General features: G+C 36.8%; 1 protein-coding gene and 1 long non-coding RNA gene across 7 annotated transcripts in view; one reads left to right on the top strand and one right to left on the bottom strand.

Moving 5' to 3' along the window:
• LOC102537934 (membrane cofactor protein) overlaps positions 1–14,554 on the bottom strand; it is a 32,556-nt gene extending 18,002 nt beyond the window's left edge. For all 4 annotated transcript variants that reach the window (XM_072958207.1, XM_015234714.3, XM_072958208.1 and 1 more), the window contains exons 1-4: positions 14,362–14,554; positions 8,138–8,323; positions 7,703–7,805; positions 120–205 (exon numbers count right to left, since the gene is read on the bottom strand). In XM_072958207.1, the coding sequence (XP_072814308.1) occupies positions 120–205; positions 7,703–7,805; positions 8,138–8,323; positions 14,362–14,482 (496 nt within the window). In that variant the 5' untranslated portion in view covers positions 14,483–14,554. The remainder of the gene's footprint in view (positions 1–119; positions 206–7,702; positions 7,806–8,137; positions 8,324–14,361) is intronic.
• Positions 14,555–14,706: 152 nt separating this feature from the next.
• On the top strand, positions 14,707–17,954 carry LOC140695474 (uncharacterized). 3 transcript variants are annotated; one of them, XR_012071153.1, is made up of 3 exons: positions 14,707–14,852; positions 16,539–16,646; positions 17,667–17,954. It is a non-coding gene; the product is annotated as an uncharacterized lncRNA (long non-coding RNA). The 3 variants fall into 3 exon arrangements; XR_012071154.1 differs by lacking the exon at positions 17,667–17,954 and having other exon boundaries at positions 14,707–15,317; positions 16,539–16,689; XR_012071152.1 differs by lacking the exon at positions 17,667–17,954 and having other exon boundaries at positions 16,539–16,689.
• Positions 17,955–18,225: the final 271 nt, after the last annotated feature.

Genomic DNA, 18,225 nt, shown 5'->3' on the forward strand with positions numbered 1-18,225 from the left:
TAACCCACATAAAGTAAAGTTCTTTGGTGTCTATGTTAATTTAAAAGCTTAAAGGGGTCCCCAGGCCAAAAAAAATCTGAGAACTTCTGCGCTATAGTTTAAAAAGAGAACATGCTTACTTTCACATATTGGGGGATTATCATTCCAGGCCACAGTATTTTCAGAAATTTCACAATGTAGAATTTTTTCTCCAATTATGTAAAAACTATATGAGAAAAGAAAAGTTACTATGTTCTTTAGCAAATGCAAGATACACTTAATAAGGAAAACATTTGTATATGGCTATTTTTCTGCACTATAGTAATTTGAGGGAGAAGTTTCTTTAAAAATATAAATGGAAGTGCTAAATTTGCAACTTAATCAAATAAAGAGATTCTGCATGTGAATACACATTGGCCTACAGCAAGATATCCAAATTGCTCTGTAATGCCTGTCAGTCTGGCCCTCTTTGCTGTCTCAGGCAAACGCATCACACATTCACTTCTGTGCTTTTGCTCACACCATTCTGCTCAGTGGGGACTGAGTAGAGAGATCAGGCCCTAGAGCTTGCCTGCCTGCATCCAGGTTCCAGCTCTGAGACTCACTTCTTATTTGAACTTGGATGAGTCCCTTAATGTTTCTTTTGCTCGGTTTCCTCATCTATGAAAAGGAGAATAATAGTACATACCTCATGTGACTGTTTTGAGGACTGGGTAAGTTAGCATCTGGCACATAGTGAGTACTAGGTAAATTTAAGCTCTTATTAATACTCTTTAGATCAGGATACAGGCATATCTGATCTTATTGTTCTTCACTTTATTAAATTTCTAACAAACTGAAGTTTTGTGGCAGTCCTGCACTGAACAAGTCAATTGGCACCATTTTTCCAACAATGTTTGCTCACTTTGTGTTGCTGTGTCACATTTTGGTAAATCTTACATATTTCAAGACCTAAACAGACCTGAAGAATATGATGATTGAAATAAAAAATAAACTAGAAGGATTCAACAGCAGATTAGATAATACTGAATAATGGATTAGCAACTGGGAGACAGAATAGTGAAAATCACTCAAGCTGATTAGAAAAAAAAAGAATTTGAAAATGTGAGGATGGTTTAAGAGACCTCTGGGACAATAAAAAAAGTATACTAAATAATTCACATGATAGACACCCCAGAAAAAGAAGAAAGAGAGAAAGGAGCAGGGAACTTATTTTTAAAAAGAGTAGCTGAAAACTTCCCTAACCTGGAAAACATGGCATGAGACTAGAAATCAACTAGAAACAGAAACACATGGAGGCTAAACAATGTGCTACTAAACAACCAATGGGTCACTAATGTAATCAAAGAAGAAATTAAAAAAAAAACCTGGAGACAAATGAAACAAAAACACAATGATCCGAAATCTATGGGACACACCAAAGGCATTTCTATGAGGATAGTTTATAGCAATACAGTCTTACCTCAGGAAGTAAGAAAAATCTCAATTAAACAACATAATCTTACACCTAATGAAACTAGAAAAAGAACAAAGAAAACCCAAAGTTAGTAGAAGGAAAGAAATCATAAAGATCAAGGCAGAAATAAATGAGACTAAAACAAATAGAAATGATCAATGAAACAAAGAGCTGGTACTTTGAAAAGATAAGCAAAAGTGATAAACCTTTAGCCAGACTCATCAAAAAAAAAAAAAAAGGACCCAAATCAAGATAATCTGAAGTCAAAAATGAGAACTTACAACCAACATCCCAGAAATACAAAGGATCATAAAAGATTTCTATGAAAACTATATGGCAATAAAATGAATAACCTAGAAGAAATGCTCAAATTCCTAGAAATGTAAATCTCCTAAGATTGAACAAGGAAGAAATAGAAAATACAAATTGACCAAATATCAGTAATTAAATTAAATTACTAATAAAAATACTCTCAATAAACAAAATTCCAGAATCAGATGGCTTCACACAGGGGAGTTCAAGCAAATATTTAGAGAAGAGTTGACATCTATCCTTCTCAAACTATATTTCACAGCACAGGGAATATTGCCAATATTTTATGATAACTATAAATGGAGTATCATCTATTAAAATTTTGATTCACTATGTTGTACATCTGAAACTAATATAATATTGTAAATCAACTATAACTCATTTAAAAAAAAAGAGTTAACACCTATCTGTATCAAACTATTCCAAAACATTGAAGTGGAAGGAATGCTTCCAAAGCATTTTACAAGACTAGCATTACCCTGATACTAAAAACCATACAAAGATGCCACAACAAAAGAAAATTACAGACCAACATCCTTATGAACATAGATGCAAAAATCCTTAACAAAATACTAGCAAACAAATTAAAAATATTTGAAAAGTATCATACACCACAAGCAAGTGAGATTTATCCTAGGGATGCATGAATGGTTCAATATTGCAAATCAATGTGATATAACATTAACAAGTTAAAGGGTAAAAATCACAGATTATCACACAGATTGCAGAGAAAGCTTTTCAACAAACTCGACTTTTATTTATGATGAAAATTCTCAACAATGTGAATATAGAGGGAATATACCTTAACATAATAAAGGCCATATATGACAAGCTTACAGCTAATATCATAACCACCAGTAAGAATATGAAAACTTTTCCTCTAAGAAAGGAACAAGGCAGGGATTCACACTCTTGCCACTTTTATTCAACATAGTATTAGAAGCCATTGCCACAGCCATCAAACAAGAAAAAGACATAAAAGGAATCCATATTGGAAAGGAGGAACTAAAACTGCCATACAGAAAATCCTAAAGATGCTGTCAAAACTCCCAGAACTAAAAAATAAATTCAGTAAAGTTGCAGGATACAAAATTAATATACAGAAGTTGGTTGTGTTTCTATATACTAACAATAAACAATCAGCAAGATAAATTAATAAAACAATTCCATTTATAACTGCATCAAAAGAATAAAGCACACAGGAATAAACCTAACCAAGGAGGTAAAGGACCTGTACTTAGAAAACTACACACTGTGATGAGAGAAATTGAAGATGACAGAAAAAAATGGAATGGTATACCACACTCATGAATTAGAAGAATAAATATTGTTAAAATGGCCATATTCCCCAAGACAATCTACAGATTCACTGCAATTCCTATTAAAATACTAACGGCATTTTTCACAGCATTGGAACGAATTCTAAAATTTGTATGAAAACATGATAAACTCCAGGTAACCAAAATAATCTTGAGAAAGAACAAAGCTGGAGGTATAACACTCCCTTATTTCAAAGCACACTTTGAAGCTACAGTAATCAAAACAACGTGTTATAAAAACCAAACACACAGATCAATGAAACAGAATAGAGAGACCAGAAATATACCCATGCTTATATGGTCAATCTAGGGCAAAAGAGGCAAGAATATACAATGGGGCAAAGATAATCTCTTGAATAAATAGTTCTGGGAAAAATGGATAGATACATGCAAAAGAATCAAACTGGACTACTTTCTTAAACCATAAGCAAAAATAAAATACAAATAGATTGAAGGCTTAAATATAAGACTGAAACTGTACAACTTTTGGCAGAAAACACAGGTAATATGTTCTTTGATACCAGTCTTAGAAATATTTTTTCAGATATGTCTCCTCTGTAAGGGAAGCAAAAGCAAACATAAACAAATGGGACTACCTCAGACTAAACATTTTCACACAGCAAAGGAAATTATCAACAAATGAACTGGGAGAAGATATTTCTAAATGATATATCTAATAGAATGCTATATTCAAAATATACAACTTATACAACTCAACATAAAAAAATGGGCAGAGCATTTTTTCATGTGCTTTTGGATCATTTGTATGTCTTCCTTGGAGAATTGCTTGTTTAGGTCTTCCGCCCATTTTTGGATTGGGTTGTTTATTTTTTTCTTATTGAGTCGTATGAGCTGCTTATATATTCTGAAGATCAAGCCTTCGTCGGTTTCACTTGCAAAAATTTTCTCCCATTCCGTAGGTTTTCTTCTTGTTTTACTTCTGGTTTCCTTTGCTGTGCAGAAGCTTGTAAGTTTCATTAGGTCCCATTTGTTTATTCTTGCTTTTATTTCTTCTAGGAGAAACTTTTTGAAATGTATGTCAGATAATGTTTTGCCTATGTTTTCCTCTAGGAGGTTTATTGTATCTTGTCTTGTTTAAGTCTTTAATCCATTTTGAGTTGATTTTTGTATATGGTGTAAGAGAGTGTTCTAGCTTCATTGTTTTTCATGCTGCTGTCCAGTTTTCCCAACACCATTTGCTGAAGAGACTGTCTTTATTCCATTGTATATTCTTGCCTCCTTTGTCGAAGATGAGTTGACCAAAAGTTTGTGGAGAGGCTGTGGAGAAAGGGGAACCCTCCTACACTGCTGGTGGGAATGCAGTTTGGTGCAGCCACTATGGAAAACAGTGTGGAGATTCCTCAAAAGACTAAGAATAGACTTACCATATGACCCAGGAATCCCACTCCTGGGCTTGTATCCAGAAGGAACCCTACTTCAGGATGACACCTGCACCCCAGTGTTCATAGCAGCACTATTTACAATAGCCAAGACATGGAAACAGCCTAAATGTCCATCAACAGGTGACTGGATAAAGAAGATGTAGTATATTTATACAATGGAATACTACTCAGCCATAAAAACCGACAACATAATGCCATTTGCAGCAACATGGATGCTCCTGGGGAATGTCATTCTAAGTGAAGTAAGCCAGAAAGAGAAAGAAAAATACCATATGAGATCACTCATATGTGGAATCTAAAAAACAAAAACAAAAACAAACAAACAAACAAAAACAAAGCATAAATACAGGACAGAAATAGACTCATGGGCAGAGAATACAGACTTGTGGTTACCAGGGGGGTGGAGGATGGGAAGGGATAGACTGGGATTTCAAAATTGTAGAATAGATAAACAAGATTACACTGTATAGCACAGGGAAATATACACAAAATGTTATGATAAATCACAGAGAAAAAAATGTGACAATGAATGTGTATATGTCTATGAATGACTGAAAAATTGTGCTGAACACTGGAATTTGACACAACATTGTAAAATGATTATAAATCAATAAAAAATGTTAAAAAAAATGGGCAGAGCACTTGAATAGACATTTTTCCAGAGAAGACCCACAGATGGCCACCAGGCATATGAAAAGATGATCAACATCTGGTCATCAGGGAAATGCAAAACAAAACCACAATGATCAATCATCTCACACTTATCAGAATGACTGTGATCAAAAAGACAACAAATAACAAGTGTTGGTCAAGATGTGGGGAAAAAGAAAAATCACGTAAGTTGATACAGCCATTTTGGAAAACACTATGGAGGCTCCTGAAAAAGATAAAAATAGAGCCTCCATATGATCCATCAATTTCACTTCTGGGTATCTTTCTGAAGATAAGAAAACCATTCATTCGAAAACCATTAATTCAAAAAAGTATATGCACCCGTACGTTCATTTCAACATTCTTTAAAACAGCCAAAATATATATGGTAGCAAACTATGTGCCCTTCAACAGAATGACTGGATTAAGAAGATGTGATACACACACACACTGGAATCTAGCAGTCATAAAACAGGGAAATCTTGCCATTTGCAACAACATGGATGGGCTCAAAAGAATATTATGCTAAGTGAGATAAGTCTGACAGAAAAATACAAATACTGTATTATTTCACCTACATGCTCAATTTAAACACAAAACAAATGAAGAAATACAAAGAAATGGAAACAGACTCCTGTTACAGAGAACAAAAGGGTGGTTGGCAGAGGGAAGGGGTGGAGGGAGGAGTGAAGAGGGTGAGGGGAATTAAGAGGCACAAACTCCTAGTTACAAAAGAAATAAGTCACAAAGATGAAATGTACAGTATGGGAGAAATAGTCAATAAATTGTAGTAACTTTGTATGATGACAGATGGTAACTAGACTTATTGTGATCGTTTTGAAATGTATAAAAATATCAAAATCCTATGTGATGCACCTGGAACTAACATAATTTGTAGGTAAATTATTCTTCAATTGAAAGTAAGAAGACATAAAATAAACAACATAACTACTATATATAAAATAAATAAGCAAGGAAGTCCTACAGTATAGCTCAGGGAACTATATTCAATACCTTGTAATGGCCTATAATGAAAAAGATTATGAAAAGAAATATATATGTGTATATATGTACATATATATGTATAAATGAAACACTATGCTATACACCAGAAATTAACACAACACTGTAAATCGACTGTACTTCAATAAAATGGAAGAAAATAAACAACCTAACTTTACAACTTAAGGAACCAGAGAAAGATAAACTAAACTCAAAACTAGCAGAGGGAATTAAAGTCTTCCAAACCTATTCTGAGACCAGTATTACCATGATACCAAAACCAGATAAAGATACTACAAGAAAGCAAGCTACAAAATAACATCACTTATAAACACTGATACAAAAATCCTCAACATAATGCTGGCAAGCAGTTCATCAATGTATAAAAACGATTAAAAACTGTGACCAATTGAGAATTATTTCTGGAGTGCCAAGATGGCTTAACATATGAAAGTCAATCATTGTAATTAATATGCCACATCAACAGCATGAAGAGAAACAAAAACCCAACATGATCATCTCAATTGATGCAGAAAGAGCATTTGACAAAATTCAACATATTTCATGATAAAAATATCCAGCAAACTAGGAGAAGATGGAAACTGTCTCAAAATAATAAATGCAATACATGGAACACATAGCAAATACCACACTTAATGGGGAAAAGCTAAAAACTTTTTCTCCAAGATGAGAAAAGGCAAGGATGGCCACTTTTACCACTTCTATTCAATATGGTACTGGAAGTTCTGGCTAGAGCAATTAAACAAGAAAAAGAAATAAAAAGCATCCAACTTGAAAGGGAAGAATTAAAATTATCACCTTTTGCAGATGATATAATTTTATATTTATAAAACTTGGAAGATTCCTCACATACACAAAAATATTAGAACTATTAAATGAATTCAACAAAGTATGATTAAAGCAAATATTTAAAAACCTGTTTCATTTCCACACTGTATTACATTTACCCTCTAAATTAATATTTAAAATATATGCCCAGGATCCCCAATATGTATTATTAAAGAAACTTTGTAGAACAAAAGCTATTATTAAATACTCAGTACTTCTTTCTGAGATGCTTCATTCCTTTGTAGCAGTCTCAAAAAATAAGGTTTTCCAACTAAGAGATTATCATCAACATTATGGTCTGGGCTAAGCAGGTCAATTTAGATCTGGTAAAACTTTACAGATTATCTCAATATAAGAATATCTTTGGTTGGCAATTCTACCTCCCATTTCCATAAGCCCCACTTCAACTCTGAGAATTGGCCATTTATACAGGGTACACTTTATTGCCAAGAATAAAGTTACCATAATTACTACATTTTAATGCTTAAAATAGGCTTATTATTACATATGGTAAGTATTATACAGTTTTGCTTTCCTTCAATTTAAATTTCTTTCTAATTACCCACCTTTTCAGTCTTCATAAATTAGCAAGAGTTGTTTGGCTACAAGTGTGACATCACATAGAAAGCAAAATGAAATCAACTTTACAGGAAATGCTTAAGAAGAATAGCAATACAAAAATGGAATTAGTCACATTCAACCTTATTTCCTCTAAGGAGCATCTTACTTACCCCTCATTACAAACAAAATGAGCTTGTGTACCAAATGCAAAGCTTTCATTTACGTAGATAACTTGGCCATTAACAGGATCTCCTAGATTAGGACATAATTTTCCTAAAAGAAAATATTCAAATTTGTTGTTTTATACCAATTTCAAAATAGATTTGAGTCAAATTCAGAATTCTACATTGCTTGCTTGAATTCATGGGAATCTTATTATTTACTTAAATATGATTTTCCTTCTTTACTATATGGCCAAACATGATTCACACTTACCCAGGCAACCAATTGCAAAGAAGATTCCTTGGGGATTTTTTAGCCTAAACAATTGCATTGCCATCTAAAACCTACATTCACACGAGAAAAGCATTACTGCAGTAGTAGAATACGCATGCTAAGATGTGTGGAATTCTCCAGAGCAATACAAAAAATTTTTGTTTACTTACGTGTACAAGCCTCCATTAGTTGTGCCCATGTATTATCATCCCGACAAACTGTAAAGGTGGGAAGAGGAGGAAAAATGGGCTTGTAACCTGGGCGACACTCATATTTTACAGTTTCTCCAGAACGGTAGCTGGGTTTAGCTGCACCTTGGAGCTTCATAGTTTGAAATCTTGGACTATCACAGGCATCTAGGTATAAGAGAGTAAGAACATGAAAATGAAGTACTTCATCTCATTCACCAGTCAGGGACTGCGGCCCTGGCATCAGTTAGGTAGTGTGGAATACATAGAAAGGCACTTGGCAAGATTTTAAATTCTTTTGGGTCCCATGCTTTTACCCAAGTGGTGGCAGCAGTGGAGTATGTGCCTTGCTTACTTTAAAGAACAACCTATTAGCTTTTGGTTTGTTGGGGAACAAGGTGAACTTTCATTCAACAGTAAATTGAAGAGAGGCATCAGTGCTTTTGTTTTTCAAATATACATAGCTACAGGTATGCATCCTTTCCACTTCTTTCTAAATTCATCTCAAAACTGCATTATTTTCTTATAGTATACAGCACTCTGTTCGAATTACTATTCCATAATTTTAAACAAAAGCATATGATCACTTATCACTTCAGGCTCAGTTTCCTCTAGGAATACAACGTCTTAGAGGTCAGGGATCGTATGTTTTCTTTTTCTACTACGTTCTGTAGTCAGTTGATACTCAAGAAATGCTGTGGTAAGAGGTAAATGTCAAATGAGCATTGTGGATTTCATAGATCAAAATCAATATGGGCCAAAGTATTTTAAAAATATAATTTCCTTTCATTTGTTTCACATTAGTAAATTGAACATTTTATAAATAAATGGACACTCTTTAAACATAAAATTTTACTACTTTGAATAGCCTTGCATGAAAAAAATTGCTTTCTTGAACATTACTGTAAACATAATTTAATCTTCCTTCACTGATTAATGGATCATGTATTCTCTTAGAAGCTCCCTGAAGTAGCTGTTTGGGCTGTTCATCCAATATATCTTAACAGTAAGGCTGCTATATTGCTATGCTTTTAGAATTTTAAACTTCTGGTCTTTTTTTGGGGGGTTCACCCCTAGAATAATTTCATTCCTACTTCAGCAAGTCCTCTTCCCTTTAATTATCTGTCCACTTGAAAACCTTATAAAACTGCTAGAGAATTAGGTTAAATAATATGATGGAGACACATCAAGTCCCTAAAGGGCTTAAAGAATGCAGAGGGACTCTCCCGTAAGGCTAAGGACCTAAGGAGAAAGGACGTAGACCTGTTTTGATGCCTGAGGAACACTTTCTTTCTTACTCCCTGGATCTCTGTCTTTAGACTTAAAGATCAATCAAGAGAGAACTCTAAAACAAGTGACATGTTACCCTCCTTTCCTATCATATTCTAAGTTTTGAACTTCTCTCTCCAAACACTGTACATTTCATTGCATCAGGTCCTGAAATTGTTTCAACAGTTAGCAAGTGTTTTCAACATTTCCACTGTGCTGAGCTTGATACATGAATATTCCTCAATCAACTGTCCCCAAAGAAAACAAACAAAAAGGTATAGTTATTAAAAACATTGTTTAAAGAGAAGATTAGCATAGAGTTGAATTTTATTAATAACATTACATTTACTGAATACCCTGAATCAGACATCCTCATTTTACAATTGGAAAAAACATGGGCTAGAAATACTACATAATTCCGTTCTAGATATAAATATATAACATCGTTCTAGAATTTCCTGGAAGCATCAAGAAAGAAATCAAATTAACAGCATGCTCATAATTAAATTATACAAATGTCCTTTGTTTTATGCATTCAGTTTCAGTAACTATCTTGAAAGCATATAATAAAGAAAGAATTTCTAATATGACTCTCATATATAGTGCTCTGTATGGAGAAAGAAATGTCAGTTGGATGGTTTAACCCATTCAAATAACTGGAAATATTTCTTCCCAGTAACATGCATCATGAAAGACATGCTTTCAACAATGTGCAGTTTAGAATGTTTGCTTTGGCAACCAGTTGATTATGTGCTTTATACACTGTAATAATTGCGTCTCATATCACACATTTTTTATAATCAAATTTCTTCTCTTTCTCAGAACATTGAATTGTCTTCCTGTGGAGACTTTCAAACTAAACATTCCTAATTCCAGAAAAATAGTCTCCTCACTGAGTTTTTATTTTTAAGACACTTTACACATTATTATTAAGCTGCAATGCTCTACTTTAACAATAGATGCTGTTACATAATATGATCGGCTGCATTCAGGAAATTCCCCAATGTTACAGGTGAGATTGAGGAAGGTGAAATAGTGCTCTGCTATGAATCAAAAGGACTGTTTGTTTTCTATACGTCTGCAAAAATTGTGCAAGCACACTACTTGCATGCAAATACTAAAAATAACTCTGACACAAACACACACCCACACCCCTGCCCAGCTGGTACCTTCAGAGAATCATGGTCTCTGACCCAAAATGGAACCTCAGCAAAACCTGACCATTCTGCTGCTTCTCCACAGTCTGCATAACCCATTTTAAAACTTTCTTTGCTTTCTCAAAACACGAACTCTTGCATCTAGCCTATCAATTTTATTTCTCAATTCCCACTCATTTATAGGCCACTTAAATTACTTTCAAAGTCATTAAGTAGCTTCCTTTTTGGTAAATTCATTCTAACACTTTCTCCCTCAGTAATTTTAGTTACCCTGACTCTTAACACCTGGAGCTATTGATCACTCTCTCCTGCCTGAAAAGCTGTCTCTCTCCTTAGTTTCCAGGTAGCAAACCACCACCTCGTTTTCATCCTGTCTTCTGTCTACTCTCCCTTCTCTCCTCGATTGGATACTGTGATGTTCCTCATGGGTTGTTTGAGGAACTCTCTTGATTGCATTCTGCACCCTCCTCCTCCAGGTGAGAATGTATACTCTCATGATGTCATCACCACCGAAAAGAGCTGCTTCTCAAATCCCATTCTCCACCCTTGATCTCATGTCAGGGTGTGGAGTCTATGTATTCGATTGCTCTGTGCTGGGGAGCCTGATGTGAAGCACTGACGCCTCACTCCTTGGGGAGAGCTTCTGCAACTGTAATTATGACAATTGTAATGACAACGTCCATTTATGGGTCGCCTATCCAGAGGTAGATATCTTGACTAAACAACATCTCTGCCCCACCTATCCATCTTGTTTTGGTCCCTTTTTTACACCTCTAGTTGTAGAAGATCTTTTCTATTAGTCTTCAGGTTTTTCTCATCAGTAGTCGCTTTGTAAATAGTTGTAATTTTGATGTACCCCTGGGAGGAGGTGAGCTCAGAGTCTTAGTATTATGTCATCCTGGCCATTCCGTCCTCCAGATACCTTTCAATGGCTCTCTGATGCTCTCATTATAATGTCTAAGGTTTCTTGACATGGCTAATGAGAGTTTTAAAATCTATCATTATCAGGACCCTGCTCACTCTTGTACACAATATTCAGTTTCGTGTAGTGCCCGTTAAATTACTTAACTTACTGCAGCACGCTCGACCTCCATGCACCATGTCACTTCAGCTTTGACCACAGACCCTGCTGTTCCTCCCACCCACTCATCCTTCAGTTTCATCTCAGATGCCACTTCTTCCTTGAGGCTCTTGACAGCTCTCACTCAAAAAAATTGGTTGTGTCCCCATGATGTCCCAATTTACTTCTTTTATGCCCTTTTCAAATTGTAATTATTTATTGTTTATACTCCCTACAAGTCTGTAACCTTCTTAGGACCATGTCTCATTCATCACTGCATTTCTAGTGTCTTGTGCCAGAGCTGAAAGAGCACTATTATCAGTTCTATACACTCTTGGAGCAAAATTCAAATTCATTACTGTCCAGCCAAACTGTTTCAGAAATATCTTCAAATCATCATTTTTTTCACTGCTGGTTTGTGCCTTTCTTCAAATGTTTTTCCTTGGTTTAGTTACAGACATTTCCCTTTATCAGAGCTTTCATCTCTTTCATGTTAAAATATTTATGTTTTATTACTTTATTATGAACCTATTCTCCATTACTGCTGTAATTAGAAATGGTATTTTAACATTATCAAAGGTGAACTCCAAATATTGTGGGCTATATTTTTTTCCTTAGACATGGCAATGAAAGAGTCCAGAACTTGTTTCTTAAAACAATAGTGATGGTATTAATCACCTTAGAAAGAGAAAAGTCAGTCACTACCTGTGCCAACAATTATTTTAAGTATTTTATTTCCGTTCGGAGAGCTCCTTTCAACATTTCTTGTAAGAAAGGTCTGGTGTGGAACTCCCTCAACTTTTGTTTGTCTAGGAAAGTATTTTGCCTTCATATCTAAATGATATCTTTGCTGGGTAGAGTATTCTTGGGTGACAATTTTATCTCTCCATTTTCTTGAGAATGTCATTCTGTTCCTTACTGGTTTTCTGCTGAAAAATCTGCTGATGGTCTAATGAGAGTTTCTTTGTAGGTTACCATCCTTTTTTTCCCCCCTGGCTGCTTTAAATATTCTTCGTCATTGACTTTGGACAATTTTAATGTGTGTCTTGGAGAAGGTCTTTTTCCATTGAGGTACTGAGGTTATTAGATGCCTTCTTAGCTTCATGAAATTCTATATCCAGTTCCTTCCCAAGTTGAGGAAGTTCTTATTTATTATTTCTTTAAGTAAACTCTCTGCCCTCTTCTCCCTCTCTTCTGGGATATCCATTACCTTAAGGTTGCCGTACCTTAAAAAGTTGGATAGCTTTTGGAGAATCTTCTCATTTAAAAAAAATATTTTATTTCTCTTTCGTCTCTTACTTGTATAGTTTTTAGGTTTCTATCTTTGAACTCACTAATTTTCTATTCCTTATGGTTTCCTGTATTTCCAATGCTTTCTAACACATTCTTCATCTCATTTGTTGAATTCTTCACCTCCAGGAATTCCATTTGGGTCTTTTTTTATTTTTAGCATTTTAATCCTTGTGGTATAGTATTAATTCTGTTTGTTAATTTTATTCCTGAGTTCATTGAACTGCTTTTCAAAGTTTTCTTATGGTTAGTTTCTTCATGACAGCTAATGAATTCTCTATCAGTTAGATCACAATTCCTGACTTTAAGTTTAGTTTCTAGGAGTTGTCATTTTATTCTTGGTACAGTGTTACTGTGGTTCTTCATAGTTCTTGATGATGCTTCATGGTTCCTCTGTCAGTGCCTCTGATGTAGTGAACACCTATTTGATTCTAATGATTCAACAGGTTAGAAATTAGAGGCCTTTCTTTTGTTCTCCAGTTGGCGGCATTATAGCACAAGCTTTTGAATTCTATTACTTGAGCTGCCTCTGGTAATATTTGCAAGTGGGCACTTTTCATCCTCTATTGCCTCTGTCCAAGGTGTTAACCTTATCACTCCTTATGCCTCTGTGATCATTGGTGCCTTGCAGCCGCTAGTGTCACTGGCATCACCACATAGATCACAGGTATGGTGTGTTCTTCTGCCACATCTGGCATCCTAAGTCACACCTCCATCACTGCAGGGGGACTGGAAGGGTGGGGTTGTAGCTGGAGTCCCACCCAGAGCCTGCTCTCACCTGAGCGCTAAATGCAAAACATGAGTGTCCCAGCCCCACACAAAGCAAGCACAAGCTTTCATGCCCCACAACCAGCACCACTGTGCTGGACAATTCTACAAAGAACACACCAGACGCCATCCTGCAGGGTCTCCTCCAGACAATTTCAGCAGGGCACAAACACTCCACTCACAAGGCATCACCCCTCCCAGAGAACACAGGGCAAACCCTCCCCACAACACAGCACCAGACTAACAATATCCCAAGCACCTGGGTACTCAAAAGCAAGCAGTCACTACCAGCACCAGATCTGTGTTCCTGTCCAGAATTGGCTCAGTCCTGGAAACCCCCTACAAGCTTTTGCTTGGGACTCCACTTGGCCCCAGTAAACCCTGGCGGTGCCTAACACCCCGCACTGCTCAGTGCCCATCACCAAGCAAATTTTCTCCTTGGACATTAGATGGTCCCCATTCCCGTGGGTCCCCGCACAACAGACCCGGGGACACTCTGGCCACGCCTTCTACCCCAACTCTTTAAGACCCCGGGTGGACCCAGCCCCGACAGTCCTACCCAAGCCACCAAGCAAAGCTCCCCCTTCCCTCGCCTCTGGTAAGCTTGCCCCCTGACCCGCTCCACTTTGCCTCTGGTGCGCACAGGCTCTCCAGGCACATACCGGAGAATATGGGTAGCAGGAGCACTAGGGCCGTCAAAAGAATCCCAAAGAAGCACCAAGCCAAAAGGGGACTCTCAGGGCGGCCAGAAGGTGCCACGAGCGATGTGTAAGACGCTGCCATTTTCGAGAAGATCAGGGGGGACCAGCCCAGCGGAGATCTTTTAAAGATCAGTTAACAGACGCAATAATCCCCGGATTCAGTGTCTAGCGCTGATGCAGGTGGGCGTGGCCTGGGCCACTCCCGGGGTGGAAGTGAGGGTCTGGCGGGGCCAATGGGCGGGCTGTAAGGCGGGGCCTCGGCGCCGGGGAGGCTGTCAGGCCAGGGGAGGGGGCGCGGGCCCAGGCTGGAGTTTAACCCTCCCTGGGCCAGGTCAGCTTTGAGCCTCCTTCTTGAGGCCTGACTGACTCTGGTTCCTCCCTCTGCAGACCTACCTTGAGGTTAATGGCGGGTTCACTGCCGCTTTGTAAACAGACTGTTAACCCCCTCCGAGGTAGGAAGGGTGGAAAGAAATCTAGGGTTGGCACGGTCATCATTGTCCCTTTTCCGAAACGCCGGTTTAAAGAAGAAAGTGCATCGACCTGAGAATAGAAACCTGCGGCCTAGACAGCGGGTCACCATGGGGCAGACACCCCTCAAGACTCCACACTGGTCCTGGGCACCTGCTCAGTATTTGGCATTAGTCAGGCGTAATTCGGGAAAATAGTTGAGATTTCCGTGGTTGAGTATCTGCTCCAGAAGTCTCTCATGGCCTGATAGATTTCAAGATCATGAGAGGTTTGGCCATTGCTCTCCCAGCCGCTAATGTGTCTCCCCTGTACTCCTAGGAGAGCACCCTGGGAAAGTGAACTATTAAACAACACCAGGTCATTATCATATTGGGTCTCAACTCTATGGGGCCCTTGCTTTTGAGCAACTAAATACTTTATTGAAGATGAAATATACATGCATGAGACAAGTAAGGACGGGTGTATTACAAATTCTTGGAAATAATGAATGTCATTAGAGTTGTGATGGTAAGGAATTGGTTAGATGAAATGGATAAAGGGGAGAACTTTTCTGTTGAAACATTCTCTCAAACAATGCTGGAGAAATAACAGTAAGCAAGATTTATTTGTGGAAGTGTAAGTAAATCTGTATGACTAGTAAGTGAAAAGTAACAGGGCTGGTATTAAAGAGCAAACAAAAAGAGTTGACATTTTCTTCCTATTAGTTGCCAAAGAATAAAAAAGCCAAACAGTATGAGTAAACATATTGGAAGACCAACAAACTCATACTTTTAGTTTTTAGTGTAACTTTTTTGTAGGTTAAAAGTTTTGAAATGGCATGACTTTTGAACCACCAGTACCACTTAGAGTTTATCATAAAGAAATCATCAAAGCTGTGAGCAAAGATGTACAGTTTTGGAAGAAATTTAAGTCTTATGTGTCTAGTAGTAGAAGTAGTAAGAGCTTATGGTAGGTAAATTATGGAATTTATGAAATTCAGTGCAGCAAGCAGTGTAAAAAAATCAATGTAAGAAACTATGATATATCTAAGTGGAAAAAGCAGACTCCAAATCACTATATACATTTTACCATTTCTTTTATTAAAACAAAAGTAATAAATGATACAGATAAAACAAATCAGTTGGAAATACGCTCCAGTTAACCAATGCTTGACAGGATTATGGACATTTCTTTCTTAATAGTTTTCTGTATTGATCCTATGTTATACTTGGAATCAGGTAGAAAAAAGTTATTTGCATTCAACCTGTATTTCAACTACTACTTTATTCATAGAATGGTGGGGAAAGACCCCTGTATCACACAGAATTAAGGTATGAGAGGATGGTGGGGAAATGGAAATTCTCCTTATAGACCTCAAATACATCACCTGGAATTACAAAATTTTATATATATTGAAATAATTTTATATTTGAGATGTGCCAAAGATATTCTGGGTTCAACAAACCGTAGAATTTCCTCTTCATCCCAGATCAAGAAAAAATTTTGAATTCTTAGTAAAGCAAAGCATATAAAACACAATGTACAAGTGTGATCTGTAAAATAAAAACACCTCAGTGTCTTGGATTGTTAAATCCGAACACTCCATGATAACACAGTTAAAAGAGATGTAATTAAGGAGACAGTAAAGGAAAATATAATGAGGGGGAATTGTCATTTCTGTTCATTCTTAGGGTTGTGAAGAGTGATAGAAATGTTCTGCGGCTCAATGTTGGCGATTATCTATGAAAAGAAAGAATCTATTTATTGTTCTCTGCAGCCATTTGTATGCAATATTATGTGTAAGTTATACCTCAATAAAGCTGGAAAAAAGTTTCACATCTATTTTTAGACTTGAAAGTAAGTTTATTTTTCCCATGGCAATATTTAAATATAGGGAAAGAAATATGATTAGTTTTTGGTTTCCTAGTGACAGGTGCTCCATTAGATTCATAGGTTGGGTTTTATGAAACTTTCTTTCAATCAGTGAAATTTCTATACCTGGGGTTCATCAAACCATCCTAAATAGAATTGAAGACTATCACTAAATTTCTTTAACTTATGTTCATTTAGCCCAACTGAGTCTCCATCTGAAAAGTTCTGAGCTTTGTTCCTTGTTTTTCTGGTCAAGATCCAAGCCAGGGATGGAGTCTTCTTGCTGTATCTCCCGTGCTGGGATAGTTCTACGCCTTTACTAGGTGCATAATAAATACCCATTAAATACTAAATGAAATAAATGGGTGTAGCTTTCAAGTGCATTTAACATGTCTCTGCCAATCTTCCCCCAGCATGGATTTACAAATGCTGGGGAAGTTCTGAGAGATTTTGATTTTAATAATTTGATTAACTAAACAAAGTAGGGTTTGTCTTTGAAAGAAACAAACTACAACTGTCTGCACAGAAAACTCTTCTAAATCAGGCATGGCAAGCTGACCTGTGAAGTGAAGCTACTGTCTACTTGCTAAGCTTGAGGTCATTTTAGTGACTGAGTTCAAAGACTGTGAACTTCCTAATGTCCTGAGAGGACTAGAACTCAAGAGTTCAGGCTTTGAGTGAAGTAGGGGCTTAAACACCAGTGGTTCCTCCAACTCCTCTAAAGATTTTGTCAACTGCCAAGAGACAATGAGGAGAGAAAGGAGAATATGCTTGTTTGTAGACCAGGTTTGGAGCTATGTGGTCACTCTCTTGTAGCTTTAGGAATGGTGGCAGGGTAGAGGTAGGTGTCTGGGGGTGTCATTGAACAGAAGCCAACTTTGTTTAATAAAACAGTGTTAGATGGTATTTTGGTGCCTAAATTGGTATATTTACATTTTGCTTTTCAGAGGCAGGGGTAGCAGCCCGAAGGGACCTGTGAATGCTCTCTGAAGAGACTTTCCCTGTCATGGTGGCTTACAGGTTAGGTATTTGTGAAACTCTGAAAGAGAATGGCCAAGCAGAGGATAGTTAAGCCATTGTTTTGATGTTGGCCCTGGGAGCTCTGCCACCTTTACTTACAACTGCCAGACAGTTGATCTTCTTACTTAGCGATTACTTCAAGGGCATTACTGTGGCATGCCACATACAACACAGGGGTTCTAAACTCAGTCAAGTACAGAAAGGAGGGCACCTCTCAGATGGGAAAGGTATTCATTTTGTTTCCTCTTGTCTTCTGGAGGTTTTAAAAATTAAATATATTACAAAGCACATTCCACAAGTAGGTTTATAAAGATAAAATCTTTCATTGCTTTCTCACTGTAATGGTGGAGATAGAAAAGTACATTTAAACATCATAGACTTTAACTTAACATCTCACACTTAAGTGTACAAAAAGGCAAACAAAACAAAATTAGAATGTTAGCACTGGGAACAGCTTTGGAGATCAATTGTTCCAGCCCCTACTTT

Source organism: Vicugna pacos, unplaced genomic scaffold (assembly GCF_048564905.1).
Source record: "Vicugna pacos unplaced genomic scaffold, VicPac4 scaffold_228, whole genome shotgun sequence".
Taxonomy (NCBI): Eukaryota; Metazoa; Chordata; class Mammalia; order Artiodactyla; family Camelidae; genus Vicugna; species Vicugna pacos.